We start from the raw sequence: 23,910 nt of genomic DNA, 5'->3' as shown, positions 1-23,910 counted from the left end.
CAATTTTCGTGAACAAAGTTCCAGGCTATTATTCAAATAAGTTAAATCCAAAAGATGGTGTACGATTTAAATATGTGTTTAATTCTTTTAAAAAATTCGTTGAGAGTTCGAGGCAACGCGGCTACCAGCGAAACACAAGATTTCAATTATCTCATTGACTTTCGTACTCGGAAAGGGAAACTTAACTCGGAAGCGAGTTAATCTGAATGAAACTCAACATTTAAAGTGCGATGTGCTGTTGCGGTGTCCCCAAAAGGAGTATTTAGATACCTCGTGTTTCGAAGTCTGTGTGAAATGTCGCAGGATTCGAGCGCATCGTTCCCTACTAAAAGTCTATAAGCGTAATTGTTTCTCACGCAATGAAACGACAAACTATAACAATAAATAATAAAATAATTTTGCTTCGTTAGAATCCTCTACTGCCAAACTACAAGCAAATTGTAAAGGAATGAATCAATTTCTTGCCGAAATATGGAATTCGTGGTAAAGTAATGTTAATTTTATCATGTTAGGATAAACAATTTCAAATAATTTGCACATTATTACGTTAATTTAGATGTTAATAATTTTAATTTAATAAATTTGTTAAATAAATAATTTACACGTATTCATAATAATTTCAGATTATAACATATTTTTCAATTTTTACGAAATTAATTAAATGGGAAAAAACGTAGGTTCGTTCATTGAAAGTCAGAAGCATTTCTTTAATAAAAACCGGCATTTTTCTATGAAAAATTGGATTGGCTAACTTCTTTCTTATCCTAACTTTTAATTGAGAATTTAATATTTATTAAACACTTAGAAGGTAGCAAAAAGTACTGACAAAGAATTTCATGAAATTTACTAATTAAAATATTTACAGTTCTTAAGGATCTATGGATCGTAGATAATAATTCGTATTTTATTCTAATTTAACTCGATAAACAAATTACGCGTTATTAATTATTTTTACGACGGAGTCGACGAGAACTTTTGCATTTAACGGGTTTAAAAGATTACAAAATGGCAAAACAGAAGTACAAAAAAAGATAATAGACATTGGACTTTAACTGATATATATAACACCAGAGCCTTTAAGAAAAATTATGCTAAGATATGCGACTGACCGACGAATGAATACGCAATGAACGAGTATTTGAGATCAAAGACAACAGAACAGCTTTCTTGGCATGCTGGAAGAAACAAGTTTTCCGTAATCGTGTGTGATTCATAGCACACATGACCTACGTGTGTAAATCTCGTCCAGTGACATTTACCAACCACCTAGAACCTTGGTTGGCTTTCTGACCATATTGCATTCTGCTCGTTCCACGATCACTTTTTCAAATACGTGCGATGATCATCTATAACTATTCTATGTATATTCTGGTATTTTTATATTTTATATTATTTGAGTTTCATATTTTATGTTTCTGTTTTGTATGCTACTGAAATTTAAGTTAAGCTACTAAAGTTTAAGAAGAGTTGTACATGCAAGTGGTAAAGACACAGAGAATAAGGAATATAAATTGTAGGTTTTAAGTCTAAATGTTAAGCACGAGAGACGTTAAGCTTGCTGGTTGGAAAAATAAAACATAAATGAAACTGGTAGTAAGAAAATTAGAAGCAAATGAAATAAATAAAAATAAAACAATATATTCGTTCTAGTTTTCTTAGTTCGATTATTTACACATTTTTCAAATTAGAGCGTGTCTTCTTATCTTCCTAACTGCTTGATAAAAAGTTTGTTACATGCAGAATGTAAAATTGCAACTAGAACGTTACTAGAATCATAATGAGATATTAACCGTATTTTTGCAACGTGACAATACAATTATATTTTTGCCCTCGAAACAAATTACATTAATTTATATTTGAAAGCAATATGTAGAATTTTTGTTTGAGAAATTTAAAAATTGTTGAGTATTAATTTCGTTATAATTGAATCATTCGAAAGCTGGTTGATCAACAGCAGTTCTGGAAACTTTCTGCATTTTAACATCAGAAGCAGAAGTTACATGAGCAACATTGAATTCTTTAGGAACGACTAGTCTCGATAGGGTTGGCTTGACTTCCGTATAATTAACGTTGAAAACGTATGTTTTTTACTAGAGGAAGAAGGCTTAAATTAGCCTCTCTCTTTTTACGAAGTAACAAATATCATGTTCGCGTGTTAGTTTACATTTTATAAGAAGAAAAATGAAACTGTCGGTTGATTTTAAATTGAAAGGTACAAAACAGTTACAAATGAATGAATTTGCAATTCTGTATTATGGCCGTAATGGTGTAGGTACTTAAGTGATCCGATTTTTAAATATTCATGAGCTTCTCTAAGAATTCATAAACTCTGCGTGATACCTTGGACACACAAATAAACTTTGCTCTCAAAAGTGGAAACGTTATTTGCGTTCACGGTTTCACTGGCTACGAGATTTAATTTTCTTATCTCGTCTTTGAAAATAACTCTGAATGGAGTAATTCGATTATGGACACAAGCTTGTTTAAATGACACGAATTTCCAGATTACATTTAGAATTAACTTAACCAGTTTTTAGGCGTAATAAGTCTTTTTCTTTCAAATTAGACGATAACAAGTATCATTCGAAATCGACGTAAGTAAAAATTTTAATAAACTTCTTCTTTTATCGTGTTATTCTTCATAGATCGATGCATAGATCGTTCTGTTATTGAATTGCGATTAACGATTACTTTTATATTTAGGATGTTTTTCAGCATCGAGTAACCGCTTCGACGATGGACATGAAAATGATAAGAAAAAGTTTATATAAAGATATACCCTCTTTGACTTTGTTTACGAGTTATAGCGAGCTTTATATTGGAATAATTCTATTGAAAAATGGAAGTAATTGAACTAATCTCATCTACCTATTTACAAACAGAATTTCTAATAGAATATCTAACGAACAATATCCGGAGAAGTGGAGAACAGGCATTAAGACGTCTCCAATCTTGTGTTCAAGCGTGATGCAAGATTATTTTGAACGCCTCTTGTGGAGCTACACAGATACTGCTTGTTGAGATGAAACTCGCTGTAATTTGAAAACAAGGTTAAATAGGTCATACCTTTATAGTGTTATATAAACCTTTTTTATTGTTTTCATGTGCAGAACCTACCGCCGAAGCAGTTCCCTGATATCACGTATAATACAAAAATATAACTTGAAATGAAATATTTAACGTGACATAAATTTTTCACAACAAAGTTCTGTCAAATCCCAAATAACTTGAACATATTTGAAAAGAAACATTAATTGAAAATCAAATACAAGAAATAAATTGGTCAGTAATAAAATTTCTGATTCTCAATCAAATTACTTGGAATATTAGCGAACTCCATAGACGCCAATAAGTCTGCAACGACGCACCAGTCAATCTGTCTAATTCGATCAGTCTCAATCATTCTCATAAATTAAATCGATCATCAACCGAGGAATGGCAAATACTTGTTGACAATCGATACACAGAAAACCACCATCGGTCGTGAACAGATAACCGAAAAGAGATTATATCGCTGCTAGAAGCAAACCTAGGGTGGGTTTAACGGGAAAGAAATGTGAAATCTTGACGAGTTAAGTGGTTGAATCATTTTCATCCCGACGTTGCGCCCGTTCTACAGCGAAGTTCTATTTTCTACCACGATAGGCGAACGATACGGGTTGACAAGCCGGCGGGAGAAGGAGAAAAAAAAGAGGAGGAGAAAGAGAGAAAGGTGGAGAGGTAAAGGCGAGGTAAAAACGGTGCCGACAATACGTTCCGGCATTATGAAACTTGAAATCGAAATAACGCGAGCGAGTACATGTACAACGAGTACGGGCTTAATGCCAAAGACGTAATAACTCGCAAGTAGTCGCGTGTAACGTAACGTTTAGACGCGATGGGGTTGCGACTCTTTATGCTCGAAGGCTCGTTAATTAGGCGAAAAGACGCGACCGTACGCGAAATTACCTCGCGTTTATGCGTTTCAGGGAGCGGAACAGGTGGCACGACGAGGATGGTGCAAGGATCTTAGGGAAATTGGGGAAATTGAAAGTTATGCCACGGCTAGAAACTACTACGACCAGGTATAAGCGATATTTGCATTTTAGTTCGGTATGCTGAACATGAAGTGGACCGCGCTGGACCTTAACCATACGCAACTGGTCTCGGAGAGAAGTTTGAATTTTTATTTCGTTAGTAGAATTCAGTAGAGAATTTTAGAGGCGAGCGTGTTTAAGTGTCTTAATTGTAAGGGATCTCCGCGTGTCTACGTTATTAAATTAGTTATTAAACTTTTTATGGTTCTTACGATACAACCATTTAACAAATAAAATGTTCAAATATATATAATTTTAGATATACTATATATCTGTGATAAAAACCGATTCCTATTTTTACAATTACTAAAAGTAAGCAAGTGCTTTTAGCAAAATTAATACTGAATTCGACAGAAGTGGAAATACGATTACATATATGTAATTACATACCGAGTTATTCTGAGTATATAACCTGTAAGTATATATATTTGACTTGAAAAATTAGTACAGAATAAAAATATTTTTTATTGATTTATTTTCACTTATTTTGAATCAAAGCGTCACATTCATTTTTTAAAGATACAGCTAATCCGATCTAGATAGATTATTTGCATATTATGGATTACCAATGTTCAATCTACCAATTAATTCAACAGCTTTTATCTTGGAAGTCTATAATGAGTTTTCGAATGATTACAATATTATAATAATAAGTAATAAGTATGTAAAACGCAGATACGCTGAAACTGGTTTCTATAAATAACAACTTAAACAAAATCATTTTCTATCGAGTTTGCTTCATCTTTCTTGTATTTTTAATACTTTGGGATTCGTGTATAATAACCTTCAACGTTTAGACTGAACTTACAACAATTACAATTACGCACACATATAGTATACCATTCGATATTAACCACTTGATTATTGTCACTTACAATATTCTTCGACAAACATCCATTTCTTTTGCAATTTCGAAATAAAATCTAATTACGAAACTAGGCAATTGAAGAAAAATCCTACTACGGACCGTAGAAAACAATTATCTCGAAATAATGGAAGCTGCAGAGAGTATGCGTTACTTTCGTGCGATCGTCACGATGGTCGTTAAACGCGTGCACTGGTATGTATCGCGCATGCAAGGGCTTCATACATATTGCATTTTATCACGGTGACGCGCATAATAAAGAAAGATTATCATAATGAAATTCATTTTCAGTTATGCGTGTTATTAACGTGACGCATGGTAGGAAGTCGTATAGATGTTTCTATCTCGCTCGAAAGGATATACGATTGACCGTGAGAGGACATCTCTCGGGCTCGCTACGCTCGTTACCAATGCCAAGTCACAAGGAAACGCAAGAAGCTTCGCATATATATTATGTATATACGTACTGAGACGCATGCGTGCGCACGGGAGAGACGCATAAAGATTAAAGATACAAACGCATATAGGAGGCAGAGGCATATAAAGGCAGTAAGATACATATTAAGCCACACATAAGCATGCATACGTAAAAGGAGCGCAAAGATATATGTACGCAGTTATAAGATTATTTTTAGCAGAATGTAATTTAGTTACGAATCTATAAATAGGAAGTCTCAAGACCAGTATATCCTTTGTCAGAACTGTTGCAGAATATTGGTACAATACGGCGAAGTCTATATAAGCATAGATTTAACATTTAAAATTTATTACAATCTATGTGTAAATATTTATACGCGATATAAGAATTAACGTTTACGTACAAAACATTATGAAGTAGTTTTGTTATGTAAGGAGTTCATTACCTACAGTTTGCCTTGTTGTTAAACTATAAATAGATGCCTCAAAGACGATAGAGAGATTTAATTAGTTCCAGTAATAATATTTAAATTCCGTTTAACATTTCGAAACACTGAGTCGTGTCGTATCTGTGTTTATCTATATCCATGAATACTAACTACATCATTATTAGTTTGAGATATTGTACGAGATCCGCGTTTTATCTCAAACTAATAATAATTAACGTACTGACCTTGAACGACCTTCAACTATAGATCATTGCATTCGTCTTAAAGCTCTCTCTCTCTCTCTCTCTTTTAGAAGGTAGATAAACAAATATATTGTTCCGTTAAAAACAAAAAAAAAAAAAGGAAGAAAGGAAGTTCAGCTTGATATTTCCTCTGACCCTCCACCTAGGAAAAAACTGTTAACGTCAGATTATATCTTCCTCCAAAGCAAGCAAGTTTAATTCGATGCGTCTTTTTCTACCATGAAAAGCAAACGAGTTGTTAGAATAGCCTGTTCCAGATGCCCCACCCCATACAGAGATATCCATCAGAGCGGCGGAAAACGCGCGGCATGCATCGGAAAAGAAACGAGTTCATCGCCGATGATTCGCTCCGATCCGCGACGAAGTCCTTCAACGTGTACACTTCCGCCAGACGCCTGTCGATAATTGGAAGTCGTTCCACTTCTTTGCCTCTGCCAACTCTCATCTTGGAATGCGACCGGCTCCGGTATACGTCGACACGTTCCGCGAGGTTTGCACGGCCAACCGTGTCGTAACACACGAAGAAACGGTACAATGAACTTCTTCATGCTCGAATAGAGATACGTTGCTAAGAAGTGTGCCTACGCTACGGTTCTTCGGAGATCGCTGACTCGTAATTAAAGGAACGACGTTGGAAAGGATAAGACGGGGTAACAACGACAAAAATACGAATAAATCGATGGGACAATTTACGAGTGGCGTTACTGCAGGCTACGGAATCAGAGAGGATGAGGGAAAAGGAGGAGGATTTATGGGTGTTGGTACACTTTGCTATGATTAGTTGCGGGTTCCAAGATTTGATTTGAGAAGTTCAATCCCCAAGGATTTATCGGTATCGGTGTATTTATAAAATTTTCGAAATGTTATTAAAAGGATACGCGAGTTGAGAGCGAGATTCAATTCGTTACCATAATTTATAAAGCCGTTATGTGGAAATAAGGTACACTCTGCCATGATTAGTTTGAGTTTACGGTGGAATGTTTAATTCGAGAAGTTGAGTCACACCTGGGATTTATCGATATCGGTGTATTTATAAAATTTTCGAAATGTTATTAAAAGGAAAGACGTAAGCTGATTCAGGATATTCGATTTGCTGTCGTAATTATAAAGCAGTTACGTAGAAATGAAAAGAAAATAACAAACACCGGAAAGATACAGTAAAAATATCAGGCAAGCCGATATCGATTCGATTCGAGGGTCCAAATCCAAAAATAAAAGAATGTATAGATATAATACCGAAAGGAGAAAAGAGAAAGAAAGTAAGGAAACGGGGAACGATACTAAAAAAAAGCTAACTACACCTGGCTCGAAAAATTCCATTTTGAGAATTTTACGAATCGTCGTATCTATAAAATCGTTAAATTACAACCGTAGGAAAATACCGTAAAAGGAAACCAATCGAACAAAAGAAGAACAGAAAGGAAAAGGAAAAAGAAAAATAAGGAAACGAAAGAGAGAAAGAGAGGTAGAATGAAATAGAATCAATTCAATTCGAGCGTATCGATTCGATAATCGGTAAGTATTAATATTAGCTAGCCGCGCGATAGAGACCCCGTTGCGTATCGTATTCCATCCCGATCGGGCCGCGCGTGAATTGAATTTTAAAAATTCACCGTGAATCTGATACGCGATTACGCGCTTCTGTAAGCTAAACCGATCCGCATAACCTGTTAAACGACCGGCACGTCGATTTAATCCGACGCGTGATCCACGTTTAATCGACGCGTTCAATCGTGGTTTTCCGCCCATGAGAACGTATTAGAAATACATGATTAAGAAAACGTGAGTAATAGTTGACTTCCTATTACATATATAGTTTCTAGTTCGATTTTTATACAGGATGTTACGGAAATTGATCTAAGGCAAAGCCGTGTAAGTTTCTAATAAAAAATACAACTTGTTTTCATATTCGTAAAAGATGTCGAATGTGTCTTTTTTCACTTCCATAGATATAAGTAGACTGCGGTTATTTATAGACGTTATTAAAGAACTAGAATTTAAACAGAAAGTTATTTAATATATTAAATGTTACGACGCGTATTTTATTTCAGATATTTTGTACATTTTTCTATCTTATGCGCGTTTTGTGCATTCTTGTCAGACTGATATTTGCGAACAAAAGATCTATGTATTTTTTCAAATATTTCCTCTCGATGTTATATATATATATTTTTTCTTATTTTCTATGTTTTAAATCTACTACATTACTTCGTTAGCGATCAGCAGAGTAGAGTCTCTAGTGTCCCTACAAAAAGCAGTCGCATCCAAGTCAGGTGATCGAAGAGGCCATTCTCTTGGACTTTCTCGCCCTATCTATTTCCCACTAGAGATTCGATTTAGATGTTGTGTCACATTAATTGAAAAATGTAGCGGAGGCTCGTCATGCTGAAACCGGGTGTGTATTCTTTTTCCCGATACGACACATCGTCCGAGACTCAAATCGTAATCTCTATTGAACCGAAACTGATAGCACACAGAAATTACAAACATCCCGTAATCGTAGCTCAATTTTCTATCTAACGGTTTAACATTTACAAAACGAGAAAGAAAAGCAAAGTAGAGAGGATAGAAGAAATTACATAGGTATGCACATCATTCGACAAAGTGGCTCGACGAGGATGAGTCAACGTCAATCAGAACGTTTCCTCTGACTTCATTCGCGTCTTCGTGGATTATTAACTGCACGATACATACAGACAACTGCTAATTGTATACTGCTCCACGTTACTGCTCTAAACAACGTTCACGTGAAACGTGATCGTCTAGTTGCCTCTCGAAACGGAATACGCTCTCTCGTCGAGGAATATTCCTTCGAACTCGAATAATGACGTATCATTTTAAATTGATTCAAATTGAGGCCCCCCTTCTTCCATTTCACGTGGAGAGCACTTCCGCGTACGCAGAATCGCATTGATGGTTATTGAAGCGACGCTGCGATACGGGATACGTAGGATCGGAAATCGGGACGAATCGAATCGGTGCATCCAAGAGAAGAAACGATGGAGCAGAAAAGAGATAGATAATAAAGGGACCCGGACTTATGATTGCTTCCAAATGAATTTCCAACTAACCAATTCAATTCCGATTTCCACGTGCGATATGCACTCGACTATTCATAATTACTGGATAGTTAGCGGCCACAGGGGCCGAAGTTTATGGCTTCGCAACTCGCCGCTAATCGGATTGTCTGTCGACTGGCCGAACGAACGCTTCCATAATTCTTTGTACGTAGCGTAAAATCGAAATGGCGATTGCGCGCTCTGCGTATCGAGCCACGTTTTCTCTGTAACTAAAATTTTCCGTAAATAATATCTTCTGTAAAATTTTTTGCGTTTTCCTCTTGGTAACGGGGCGCTTCTTTTTTCTTTCATTAAGCTTGCTCGAACCTGTCTAGAAGGTTTATGTGGCTACGCAAAATTAACTGAATACGGCATTACGTTACACGGTTCGTGCAAGTACGTTCGTTTAAACTTGGATATTACGTTTGTTTAAAAATGTACGTGCGTACTCTATAAGACTCTTATATTCAGCGAAAGTAGGTTTTATCGAATGGAAGAAAAATAGGAATAGGTTGCGTTTTCGCAACCTATCGATTAATACAAGTTTCTGCTCATCATATAATGGACAATTTCAAAGGATACGGTTCAAGTTCTGTAATTGAAAATAAAGTAGTAGCGTTTCGTACTATTAATAATGCTTAAGCCTGCTAACGAGGCTGCAAAGTTATAATGATCGACTCTACGTTTATTTATGGTGACTGTGACTTCTCTTTGCAAATTTCTTTTTCCAAGACACTAGAAAGTATCCCTTATCTGCCTTGAGGACCTTGGTCTTGATTGTTTGATATTAGTATTAGCATTAGGAGTGTTCATATGTATACTTTTCGAAAATCAAAGGCTGTTAGCTTATTTTATTATCCAACTCCAATAATAATAATATTCTTTCTTTGTTATTTTTAATAATTAATCCTTGAAAGTTGATAGGCTCCGCTATATGTTTTAGTTTTCGAGTTCTAATCAGTACTTGTTTGCAGTTCAGAACGATAATGTTGATATTATATTGTAATCTCGAAATTTGAAATTTGCAAAACGTGGGTATACTTTTAATTTCTATTTTAAACTTTTGAGCATGTCTGGTAAATTATATGCTTTTCAAATTGTAAGTTATGAAACAGCTAAGAGAAGATAATGACGACGACGAGTTGATGTTTGATTTATATAACACAGATTGTAGATATAAATAATGCTTTTAATGAAGATTTCTATTTCGAGCTGATATTTCGATAAATTTACTTTCCTTAATAGAGCCACTTTTACCAAACTGATGACGCAATTGAATATTCCATTATTCGTTGCAAGCTTTTTACATATTTTTGTTGATGTTAATGCTTATGTTACTGTTTATGTTAATTATTCCTTTAAAGTTACGTGTCAGAAGACAACTGAATATTCGAATACTTCAATATGCATTAATCTGTTTGTTCATGATTATATTCAAATGTGACATGTACGAATTGTTTTCATAATAAAGTTCGATAAATATTATTACATTGGATTTTGAGTATTATGGAAGACACGTCATTTGTGACAATTTCGACAGTGTCGCAATATACTTTGTAAGTTCTGAAGTTAATTAGAACACTCATTATGTATCATAAATACCAAGTAATGGCAGATAGAAATTAGCTGAGCTATTTCCGTCAGCAAGGTCTTTCTTAGAAGTCTGTTTAACCAATCGTTTTCGCGAACGTGTTATCCTGCCTCGCCTGGCGCGAATCGAAGCGTTAATATGAGAAGTTTCGTGTAAAAAGTTTCACGAAATTATATTACGCTGAAAAGTTTTCACGCCTTATTAAGATCTTGTTAGAGGAAGCAGAACGTTTTAAAGATACTTTCGTCCTTTCTCTCGTACCTTTTTTTCTCGCTACCTCCAAACTCACTATAAAACACGCGATATTCTCGTTTTCGCGAATGTTTAGTACCGTTTTATAACGTTAGTTTCGATGCGTTTCGAAGACACTGTTAAAATACATTAGAAGTCTTGAGTGCAATATGTAAAGAAACAAAATTTATGGTTATTCATTATCATTGAATAATATTGATTCAAAGTAATGCGAAGCTTATTATCAAGTGGTTCTATTATACTTATTTGCCTCTATAAATTTTATTCCATATGAATTTAGAAGTATAAGACAATTAGTTTTGTTTTCTATCTATTCGATTTTGACGAAAAACTGAGCAATGTACGCAGAAAGCGTTCCTCGTACTGTTATTAATTTTGTAATATTTATGTTTAGTAATGTTTGGCGATATTTACTACGTTTCCTGTTTTCAATAAAAATAATATACATTTCCTTTGTTTATTATCGTATAATATCTCGCGAAACTTACTTCTCTCAACAAAATTTAATTTCCTTCTAATTGCAAGCGTTGTGCGTTCCAACTTTTTTATTTTCTCTTAAATAATACCAGTATATATATGGGTCAGTTATGCACTTCGAAGCTGATAAAACAGAGTTACATCATACGTGGGCGCAATCAAGTTTTTCATCAACGAATACCCGAGATGCAATTATGTTACGTTTTCTCATACAATACAACTTTATTCGCAATGAAATCATAACTGCAACTATAAAATTATTTTTCTGATTTGTTATAATTAACAGGTAGTTAATGATTTTAATATGAAACGCGTAGTTGTCCACTTGTACCCTTCGAGCTTATGTTAAATCCTTTTCTCACCTTTTTTCTCATTCGTCAACTAACAGAGCGAAGACACCATTCCCCTTTTTATTAAAAAACCCGTGTCATTTATCGAAACTAACATGATAATCATATAATGAAATGTTATTTTTGTTCAATGAGATCTAAATAATATTAACGTTACATCAATAATATAGAATGATTTAACTACGAGAAATTACATTTTATTATATCTAGCAATGATTCTGTTGAAAAGGAAAATTCTTTTAACGTTTGCTTATGATTATCGGTATTTTTATTCAACATCTCTCTAACTTCGATTTGAAAATGAGATTCGATGTACTTCGAATAATTTAACCCTATGTAATTCACTAGCGCCGCTTTAATATAATGTGTAAATTATTATTTTGTTTTGTTTCCACTGATGGAAAATGAAAAAGGGCGTACAAATAATCTTGTGTAAATAAATTCATAAATATTGCACGTAAAGCTTCACTTGTAAAAACGTGCTGAAATTGCTGTTTGCTTGTATCAAAAAATAATAAACGTATAAAGGTTGAACAAGAATGTGTTTCACGGTTACCTGGCAATTGAGTATATTACAAATTGGAGAATCGATTTTAGAGAGCAATATGAACGCATGAGTTTCGTTTAATACGTTGTAGTAATAACTCCCTTTAATACTGTTTAAAATCATTGTACAGAATGAAAATGGACAGTTCACGTTACTGCAATTGTTGTTACAGCAATTAAAAAGTTCTGTTTCGCTTTAAAAAAATTTTCACATAAACGGCAAAATTTTAATTACAGTAAAAATGTTGGCTCGCGTCAGACGACGAAAATTGGTAATATGATTTCCGTTTAATTATACGTAAATGGAAGTGCACGGGTTCCGTTGATCGCGAACTTTATAGATTAAAATTTAATTTTTAGCTATTTAAAAATTTATACGTTTCCTGTGCGCGTCATCAGGGTATTGAATTATTACGTCGTATGGCGTTTCGTGTTCTTCAACTCATCTACCACGGAGAACGCTAATTTACTTCTTATTTCCATAAATCAGCCGCATTGCTTTGAAAGGCACGTTATGAAACCACGTAATCACAAAAATGCGTCCCGTGTACTTCGAGTAATAATATACATTATACATATTTTAAAAAATGTTGTGACCGATAGTGGCATCGCGTTTTTATGTAATGCAATGCTACGTTGAATTTATCAAACGCGTTTTCATGGCGTCAAACCGGCATACAGCCCGAACTGGCACAGTTGGGACATTAAAATCCATTAGCGATATATTAATACATTACATTGCAACGTGTGAAATCCTGTAATTTCAGCCGATGTATTTTATTATTCAATTGTATACGTATCGATATTTTAAATACTTTGAAAAATAATTCATTGAATTACAAATATAGAAAATTCCGATATGATGCATTTAAAAAAACCGTATAAATTTTTTAAATTCTTAATAAATATGCATCCATATTTTTATTTTTACTTTAAAGTAAAAATTAAACTAGAATATTCTAGTCCCTCAATCTTCGATTAATAATAGAACTACCTCCTTTTATCAGCTAACCAATGAGAAACCATACCATGGCCGTCTTTTATAAATTTCTCTAAAAAACAAAAAAAAAAAAAAGAAAAATGATTTGTTTCTACAATAAGTATCCATTTCTGTTATATTGATTTATTTCAATGAATTTAAAGAATTTAAAAAAGTAATATTTATATCATCGCTCTTTTCAACTATTCGATTTATGAATTTGATAACCATGAGTTTTGAACGAATCATACACTCTAAAAGTTTCCTACAACCGTATCATTTTACCACTGATGTACGTATTTATCGATTTTTAAAAAGCGGCAACGCCGATGCGATTGCCTCGGCTTAAATGTAAGTTGCACGTAAGTACGTAGCTCGGAGATGGAACAAAAGTTCAATCCTAACACGTCTTTTCTAGCGATACATCGCAAGTTATCTGGGACACTGAACACGGAGCAGCTCGCAGATGTAAGTATCTCATGTCCTGTTAAGTACAGAGTATTGTCCTCGCGTAGTTTCCGGAATTATAAATCCTCGGCGATGTGTTCAACCTATCGTTCCTTTACTTCCTTTACTTCCAACTTGCATCCTTATTTTTCCATAATATAAAATGAACTTCGTGACACGATACGTGCATAGAGATATTACAATAGTAAATCTATCATTCGTAGATAGAGCCAAGTGCTTGTAAAAAATTCGAAGAACGGTAAAATAGTTATTGAAATATCTAATATTCAATTAATTGGAATATTGTATTATTGAAACGTTCTAATAACCCACTACTCTTTCCAGTATTAACGTATTTGATCGAAGAAAACGTTCATACGATGGAATACATGGGCCAACTACTTAGGATATAGTTTCGAACGATTTCGGTCGAGGATTGCAACGACAACTTCTCGGATTGCACGATAGCAAACAGGAACCTTCCGAAGTGTCAGAAACACTTCAGCCGATCGACTTCGACTAATTTGCTGCAACGATACCGCGTATCGAGTCAACTTCGACTTTTAACCTCGGATGCATATTGCAACGATCCTCCAGGTCATTCACCTGTCTTGGTAAGATATAACAACGCGTAGTAAAACGTTGAAACGAAGTAGTTTCTTTTGGATTTTTCAATTAGACTTTAAACAATCTGTAGATTTCCCTAAAAAATTCCTACAATCTACTGTTTCAATTAAAATCGAAAGATCGTGAAAATAAAAATCAAGGTAGAAAGGTTAAACTATGAAATAATAAAAGACTGAACTAAAGCAATTGCAGGGAAGACAACTGGAGCTTAGAAAATAAAAAGGCAAATCCAATTATGAAAGACACTATCCGTTAAACAACCAATTTGTGGGAAACCGACAGAAACTTTTGTCGTTCCCTACATTCGCTACATTTTGTATAAATGTAACAAACGTACTGTTTCCTTGTAGCATTGAATCGAGGACTCAAAGAGACTGGTTTTACATTTCTTGCAATTATTGCCCTTTTCATAATTGGACAGTAATCTAAGCTACAAAGATAGGTCTGCAGAGCGATTGAGACACTTAATGACTTTATTCTTCAATGAAACACTCACTCTACGCAATCCAATTTTGTCTAGTCATCGACAACATCGTTCACCTACGAGTTCTTCGTTTTATCCTTGACTGTAATGTCACATTCGCTCCGTACGACATCTCACTGATATATAGATTATACTTGATCCATTATACGGGTCATGGAAATTCAAAGGGATACCTACATAGGTGACAGGCTAAGCTATCTGAAAGATACGACTGTATCTTATCGCTCTCATCGAGCTGCTACAACTATCGTGTGTCCCGGGAGTTCCCATGATCATAAACTCAATCGCTGATAACGTCGCTGATGATCGTGTGCTAAATTGACCCTCCTGGAGAGTCTCGGTGGCAGGGCGAACGTGTTAAAGCCCAGCTAAGGGACAGTGGACCCGATGAACGGATGCGGCGATCATCAGCGGAGAAAAAGCACGCCGACCAGGCAAAGTGACTGGGGGTGTACCCCCTTTTTTCATTTAAATTACTCGAAGGCGGTAGTGGTGCGACGCGGCCGGCATACCTAATGGCCGCATATTGTGCGCTGCCACTGCCACTCAAGGCAAACCGAGAACACACTACTGCGTCAACGGCTGGCGGACCTGTTCGCGACAGGAAAATAATACCGAGTTCCTCATAATTCGTGGCTGCTTTTTATCTATGGATATATAGGTACAGGTGTACGCATGCTCTGGCTGTGTACGAGGTACATGATACATTATCACGTGAAGATTACGTAATCGTTTATCCAAATGGCAGCGTATATTCTAGTCTACGTGAGTATTCCGTCTCATGGGAACTGATGATTGGCCTCCTCTTCGATGATCCATGCAAGAGGGACACGTCGTCGAGTGAGCTTGACTGAGAGTTGAATAGAATAGGTGAAGAGTTTAAGTTGATTGAATGGCTGATTTGGATAGACAATGGATCATTCTAGTGGCTTTTACTAGTTGTCAAAGTAAGCTTTCAAGGTGAAGTTTTATACGAGTTATTTGAAGGATATATTCGTGCTGTTAGGTTTGTATTAAGTTGAAGTTTCGTTCTGATGTCAATACAAGCAACATAGTTCTTATACTTTGATATTTATTTTCTGTTAGCCCTCAACACCGTAATAAATTACCAATGACTATCGTGGCAGTCGCGTTAAACAAATGTCAAAATCGCAATGAAACCTTGTGATTTTTCACAGCCAATTTTCAGAAATTATTTAGTTGAGTATGGAGTAGATTGAATGAAATAGTTCAACGCACGCTGATTACAATGGTCAAATTAAAATTCAACGCAACGCGAAGCTTGATCGAGCCCATATTCTTGCTGTTGTACCGTATTTCAACGTGGAAGGTTATTAAGCAGGTAGATAGCGAGCAAAGGTACGTATACAATAAACTGAGCAACTGAGCGTGACATGAAACGGCGCGAGGAAGCGCAAACATCCATTTACGTTCGTAACGGATGCGTAAATACGTGTGCAGAGATAGAGGAATAAGTGGACGTTGAACGTTCCTGGCTACGTTCGTTGGTATATGAAAAGAAAGACAATGCCTAACCAGTTGGCTCATGCTGGATAAACTAATTAACGATTGAACGATGTCGGAAATAATTAGTCGCGTATCCTATTCGCGATATAATTAAATGCTGGCTAGCGAGGCCTTCACCCCCTTTGTCGCAAATTAATTTGTATATCTGCGCGATTCGCGACAAATAAACTTCGTCCGAGCGGAATTAATCCCAGATAAATGAAAGTATAAATATCAATATTCGGTAGTAAAAAAAAGACAAAAAATATGAAGTTAAATTTAACCCAAATCAAAGTGCTTTAAAAATCCAGAAAAGTTGGCAAAAATTGTGAAATTATTAAATAGAAATCGTCATGCCGTATAGCATGTACTGAGAAATCCTAAAGCTTATGGAAAAAATAAAAATGTGACAGACCTCGTGTTACACCTGAACGTGACAGACGGGCAATTTTGGGCGTTGCCTCGAATTTTGAGGGGACTGCAAGGTCAATCACCGAAAATTTCTTTGAACAGAGAAAAATGATTGTGCCTATATTGTAATAAAATTCGTACAATTTAACCTTTATTGAAAGACAAATTAAAAGACAATGACTAAGCATTTTTAAATCTAAAATAATTTTGCAACTGGCTTTATATGAGTATTACTCCGTTTTATATACAGAGCGATCATTACTAATTATGAAAGATGTCTGAAAAATTTAGAAGCACATGAACATGCAAATATAGACACATGACTTTTCAATTAACGCAGATTCGCAAATCTTGATTAAACTATGATTTCATATAATAGAATATAATTTGACTTATAATGCGAAAAGTCGAAAAAAATAAGTCGTAAAAAGTAAATCGAAAAAAATTTTCGATATACTAAATCTAACTTCCCTATCACTAATTTTGTTTCACGGTACAAGTAATTTTACGGTAAAATATTTGTCATGTTATCTTCAAACGTATCGTTGACACAAAGAATAGCCTTTATGGAAGCAAGAATAAAAATGTGATTGGTTGAGTACACACCTTTATCTAATTTAGTCTTCGTCTGTGTTGATTCTAGGACTTGTGCTAACTGGACGTTTCTTACGTACTTTTGCAAGTGCTGTATGATTTTGTATTTCGCAGATCTGTTTTAAACCATCGCGTTAAAGACTCTTTATTTGGAGGTTTACAAAAATTATGAAAATGAAACTTTCGTTTAAAATATTGTAAGTGGTACTGAACAAAATTAAATACAGTATAAATAGAATATAGTATAAGAGTTTTCGAAATGGATATTCTTTGACAAACAACGCAGGCTTCAATTATCTCAGGGTATAATGAAATTAAAGCAGAATATATTTTTGAAATTGGTAAAGTACATCAATATACTATGTTATAACCATGAAATATATATAAATTTACGAATGTTTATGATGATATAAAAAGAAATTATAAAACCAGTTTAAATGTAAGCTGTTCTTTATTAATACATAGTGTATGAAATTCTCCAGTCACTTCCGGTGAATCATCAAAAAATTATACCTATGATAAGTATGCTAACAATCAGGTGTAATACATATGCATTCCTACAGTTCCAGTTAACTACAATACGACACGGTTTATAAATTACTTTGAATACACTTTAGTTGGTGAATATATGCTTCACAGAGATATTTATCTGTATGTGTTGAGCAAATTGGAGTTTATCAAAGCCATATTGAAGGCATTGGAACGTTTGGATAAAATCAAAACGATTAAAATTCTTATGGAGTAGTAGTTTCTTACTTATGGCTTGCGAATTTGCGTCCTATGCGTTCAGAAAAAATTAATCAAAAAGACAATCACATGATTTTATCACGAAAATAGATTTAATTTATAAAATAAAAATACGACAGTTAAAAAGTAATATCTTTTGCTAGAATGCAACGACTCCCATTTTACATATAAATAATATCGTACAAAATCTCGAATCAACTAAAATTACCATCTGCTCGTTTTTTAAATCTAAATTGACCTTAAAAATGGTGCAAAATACTATTTTTTGACAAAAACGTTCATCGTACTCTCTCAGTTTGCATATAAGGTATATGTTTAATAATTTTTTAAGCATTAATCATAATTTCAATAGCTTATTATCACATAGTATTATACCTATTATCGTCTCGTCATTCTTGAAATTATGTTTACTATGATAAGTATGCACTACAGAAACGTGCAATTAATTCATAAATTTTAATGGTAGAGAAAGAAATAGAAACAGGTCAACGAAAGCATACAATAACGATGCTTGTTTCTCTTCAACCTGCAACCTATATAGCCCGGCAATTCTCATTTTTCCCCTAGTTTTTCATCAGGACAGATAACAATGCGAGGCATATTTGCGGAATAATGAAGCAACCCGGCACACGGCGCGACAAAATCTTGACTGACAGGAAACTTGGATCAAAACACAACTGGAGTAAACTCCGGTTCGACGGAAATTCATCCGAACAATTATCTTCGGAATGAAATGGCACCAATTAAACGAGTTTCTCCTGTTCTTCCGAGCTTGCAAAAACGACGTCGGTACTAATTAGCAAAGTCCACGCTCCAAGTGAATTTCATACCAGGATCTACGAGTCTTGGATACTCCGCCAACTATTCTGGGCTGTCTTCTACCTCATAAACGATCCAAAGTACTTTCAACAATACCACTCGGCAATTTCTTCCTACGACAGAATACTCGTTTTTCCCTCTTGGTCATTGGACATGCATCCAGATATTTGGTCAAAGCTAATTTTATCGCATGCCCCTATTTTGCATCCAACATAATTGATCATTTTTCAGAAATATTTATAACGTAAGGAAAATTTTACTTTTTACTTTATACTATTACAAACTATAAAGTTCAATTATCAATTCAATTTTAACTATCTTATCAATTATCTTATCTCACACTATTGTTTACTTATCGTCCTTGTTTCTTTTTCAATATTGCAATTAACATTTTTCAATTTTTTTAGAATTATCGATTGCCTATTGGCATATAATAAATAATTCCCTTCCGGTATAATTAGATATATGGTAAAACTTAATGACGATTATAAAATAAACTATCGATTAACAGTCAGTTTTAATCAATTATTAGCATTATTAAATTAATAACGATAGTTACTGTTATAACACCCATGTAATTATACTTAGCCTTATACATGTGGGAAAGAAGAACGTAGTAATGAATAAACTGTCGAGACGAACACGAGAACTTAATCAACGCTTTGAATACGTATTACGATGTAATCGGCTTAAAAAGAAACGAGGACTGACGGTTCACGTGCGAAAACGGAGACTGTTTATGTTAATCACTCGTTTTAATCAAGCCTTCAGACTATTTTAATTTTAACTACAAAGTAGTTATTTTTGTTCTTTATTTATCTGTTTGGAGCTCCTATTTATTCACCACCTATGTGAATAAACTCAAAATTTACATTAAAAGTGTTGAGCTTTAGGTTTCTTGCGATCTTTTGTAAGGCACATTGCCTCTGCTTGTTTTTTGACAAATTATTACATTGATTATAATGTCATATTAAATTAAATTAATTATCAAATTGACCCGATGATTGTTGTAGGTATGCATAATAAATGATCAGTTAAATAATTTGATTTTTGAGTTTGATTTGTTTATTATTTCTAAATTGATAAGGTGAAAATATTACTCGTATTTTAAAGAGAAAAGTAAATTATTATACTAGATTATGTGTACTATATATTAAAGATCAGTGACGATATGGTGAAAGAACAATGCTATATTTGAGAAATTACTTAAAGGATTGTACATTTTTTGAAACACTTTAATTTGGCTGAAATGCAAACGTGAACGTGAAAGTGAAAACAGCACTTTTCAATCATGTCACTTTCAATGACAATTTTGGAAGATATTCTTGGAAGAACGTTTCTGAGGCTACGAGGTCTTTTGAATCAGTTGGAAAAATCATAATATGTATCTGAAACCATCGAATCTCTCAGAACATTGAAAAGACAGGAATAGTCAGGAACGTTAGATAAACTTTAAAATCAATACTACATATTTCGAATTCTTCAAGCTTTGAATTTGAAAAGTTTACTCGGAGCCTAATCATTAAAACTTATACATTTTTATTCTAGAGTTTAAACTTTCATTAGTATTTATCATAAACAAATTCTTATTACATTATTCTTTTAAATGGTTTCACGAAATATTTTTCAAGCTAATGTTGTAAGCAATGCGTTTAAATAAACAATTATCTGTTTATTAATTATTAGTATAATTTACCTCATCTCCTACAATTGTTTGCCACCTTCCTATTTTATTTTATATTCATTTTTCATAAAGTATTTATCGTGCCAAAATCCATTATTTTAAGTTCATCTCTCACAAAAACTACATTACTGACATTGTAACATGATATAATAACCTGTATTACAAAATAATCCAAAATATTATACGTAAACGAGTCTACGTTGATCACAAGTACAAGTTATCGACATTTAAGTAGGTAATACTTTACCTGCCATAATACTTTAACTACCATATTCTCTTTATTTCCTAATATTCAAAAAATGATTTCACGTTATAAAAAAGCAATAAAATTATGTGACTAATATCGTGGAAAGCTTCGTTGAGGCAATTTGAATTGTAACGTATTTAAGAGAATGACGCAACATTAGGCAAGATTTAAAACGTACAAGTTTAAATTTATACGCTATATTAAGGCACGAATTGTACTATAAAAGAAATAAAATAAACATATATGCCAATTGGCAATATCCCTGGCGCACTTTCTACCAACGAGAACAAGGAGAAAACGATTATTTGGGTGTACGACAATACTGCATACAACTTTCCGTATAAAACTGCGTAAAACAACGGCAGGCCGACGCAGCTCTTGATTTGCGAAGTTTTATAGCAAGATGGCACTATTCCGGCAGGAAAATGCCCACTATGAGAAAAGTTAAGTCCATTTAGAAATATGTACGCGCTTACATATTCCGGAAACGAGAGATTTATAGACTTAAAGCGAGAGAATTCACGAGATTTTCTTTACTAATGAGTCTATCTTTCGTTAATGTATACATATAGTCTATTGATATATTCAGTGTATATTACTACTATTTATACATATACATATGTACTGCCGATCTATTAATATCTGGCATGAATTGAATGCTTTTCACTGTCACTAATTTCTGTATATTTTATTATAAATTTGTTATTCCATTTGCATTATATGCATCTGATAATAAAATACTAAATAAAGCGAAATTTTTTAGTTTTCCAATAAATATCATAAATAAGTATGAGAAGTTTTCCAAGAACGAAAGATTTATAGATATAAATTAAAACGAAAAATATTCGCGAGATTTTACGAATGAATCTATCTTCCCTTAATGTTGCATTCGATTTATATTACTATTATCTATGTATGGTATTCTCTAACCTCCGGAAAGATCAATCTTTATTACTATTACTAACTCTTTATTACTAATTCTACATCGTACTAAGTATTAGTCAAACGTTCCGAGAAGTTTCGAATGTCTTGTATCAGATAAATATCGAATATCGTGTGTGTCATTGATAGTAAGAAGAACAATGTTTTGATTCGATCAGCTTGTTTGATATTCTTTGACGAAACCGATCTATGTCGATCGAACATTTGTTTTGAATGTCTCGAGTCGGCGCGATAGTTATGATGAGTCACACACGATAACCGAATCGGTTTATTCCCTGAACTATTTTTAGTAAATATTTCAAGTCGTCTATTTGTCACGAATATATGCAAGTAGGTATGTAGATACATATGTATTTACATTATAGAATATAAAGTTGGCATCTATTATCTTAATAACGTTTAATTTAAAGCTTCTAATATTTTAACATTAAAGCTATCGATAACTAAAAAAATATAGAGCCTATACTAAACAAATCTAAATGGAAGTATTATAAAAAATATACATATAATACAAAAAGAAAGACAAACTTTCCCAACCCACAAATCCGATAGTTGTAGTATTAACGATTGAAAAAAGAAAATATAATCTAACAGTTGAACGTTTTATACATGTACAACAAACAAGCTGCGATTAACGAATGAGCACTAACTTTTCGAACACCCTATACCTTTGTCTATACGTTTCGCCCCCGCACGTAATACTCGGTGTACGCATGCTCCTTTCGCTCATAACAGCATTTATTCAGCTGTTACGCGACAAGATCACGAATATGACCTTAGCAATTGCCAAGGAATTCTATCGAGCGCGACTCTTTATTCACTTGTCCGTTCCCCTCGGAAAATTATTCAGTTGTTCGAGAACAACGAATTGAAAAACTCGATTCGTTGTAGGGTCGACAGAAACTAATTTCGAAGGTAATCCCGAAAGACAAACAACGATAACGACGGAGCGTCGAACGTGACCGGATCCATCTGTCGGCATAATTAGTCTCGGGCAAATTGTCCCTTCGTACGTCACTCGTGTCGAATTTTTATGTTACAGACGAAAAAGTCGGGGCTTTTTCGTTTGTTTGCCGTAACCACAAAACTGTGTACTCACCGGGGAAGCTGTGCGTATATGCGACGAAACATGCTGCGACGAGTAGAACTTCAGCAAAGGTTTTCATTTTTGTTTTGTCTTTTCGTTTTCCTGTCGCGCTGATTTAGAAAAGCCACTAGCGGTGAGTTTCTGCAACGATGATTCGATTAGTACTGACGCGTTCGGCTTCTTGCAAACGATTGTCACACAACTCGCGAGGGAATCAAGGTCACTCACAGAACCAGCTCACTGAAACTCGCTGACGCTTTGCACTACGACTTTTGTCTCGCGCCACTCTATATGTGATCGTTCGCCTGCTGCTCGACCAATCATCATGCACCTCGCCGTAATCACGTGAACCATTGGTCACGTGATTGTACGGCGCGCTGCTTGACTCATAGCACAACGTTTTTTCCCGGTATTACTAATTTACATTCTACTATAATACATTCTGCTATGTCGCTATCGTCTTCAACAACTGTGTAAACAGAATGATCGCGATTATTCTTTATAATTAATTTCATAGAGAATTGCAAACTGGCGTTGTTGATGTGATAATGATAGAGAACGCTATGGATGATATTGTGAATATGATGAACAAGTTCTTTCTCCGTTCTGCGAATTTTTAACGTATGATTTTGCGTTAACTACTAGCTACGATTATTTGCAATAAATATGTTGGAGAATTAATGATACTATAAGACGTAAAAGTCAGCCACAGCTATGTTATTTGTTCTATGAAATGGACTTAACGCATTACATTTCCAACCTTTATTGTGCATGCGCATCTGAACTGGAATACCGAAGAGAATTTTATAGCAATGAAATTCAATAATTACTGTTTCAAATACAGGATTACTGATTCCGTTTGTCCATGTTTGGTAAGAGATCTGTAAGATTGGTAAGATATGTACGAAATCTGTTAATAATTCCTTAAATCTCTATCTTTCGATTTTATTGCGATGGAGGAGATATTTGTAAAAATCAAATATAATTCATCCAAGATACTATCGTGGTAGAA

At 34.3% G+C, this 23,910-nt stretch overlaps 1 protein-coding gene across 1 annotated transcript in view; it reads right to left on the bottom strand.

The window, feature by feature from the left end:
• The window catches only part of LOC117162157 (virus-induced RNA 1), a 54,982-nt gene extending 31,813 nt beyond the window's left edge, over window positions 1-23,169 (bottom strand). Inside the window, exon 1 of the mRNA XM_033344011.2 lies at window positions 22,911-23,169. Within this exon, the coding sequence (XP_033199902.1) occupies window positions 22,911-22,977 (67 nt within the window). The 5' untranslated portion in view covers window positions 22,978-23,169. The remainder of the gene's footprint in view (window positions 1-22,910) is intronic.
• Between the last annotated feature and the right edge of the window lie 741 nt (window positions 23,170-23,910).

This window comes from Bombus vancouverensis, chromosome 2 (assembly GCF_051014615.1).
Source record: "Bombus vancouverensis nearcticus chromosome 2, iyBomVanc1_principal, whole genome shotgun sequence".
Taxonomy (NCBI): domain Eukaryota; kingdom Metazoa; phylum Arthropoda; class Insecta; order Hymenoptera; family Apidae; genus Bombus; species Bombus vancouverensis.
The sequence above is the reverse complement of the archived record's forward strand: the minus strand, read 5'-3'. Positions and strand labels throughout refer to the sequence as shown.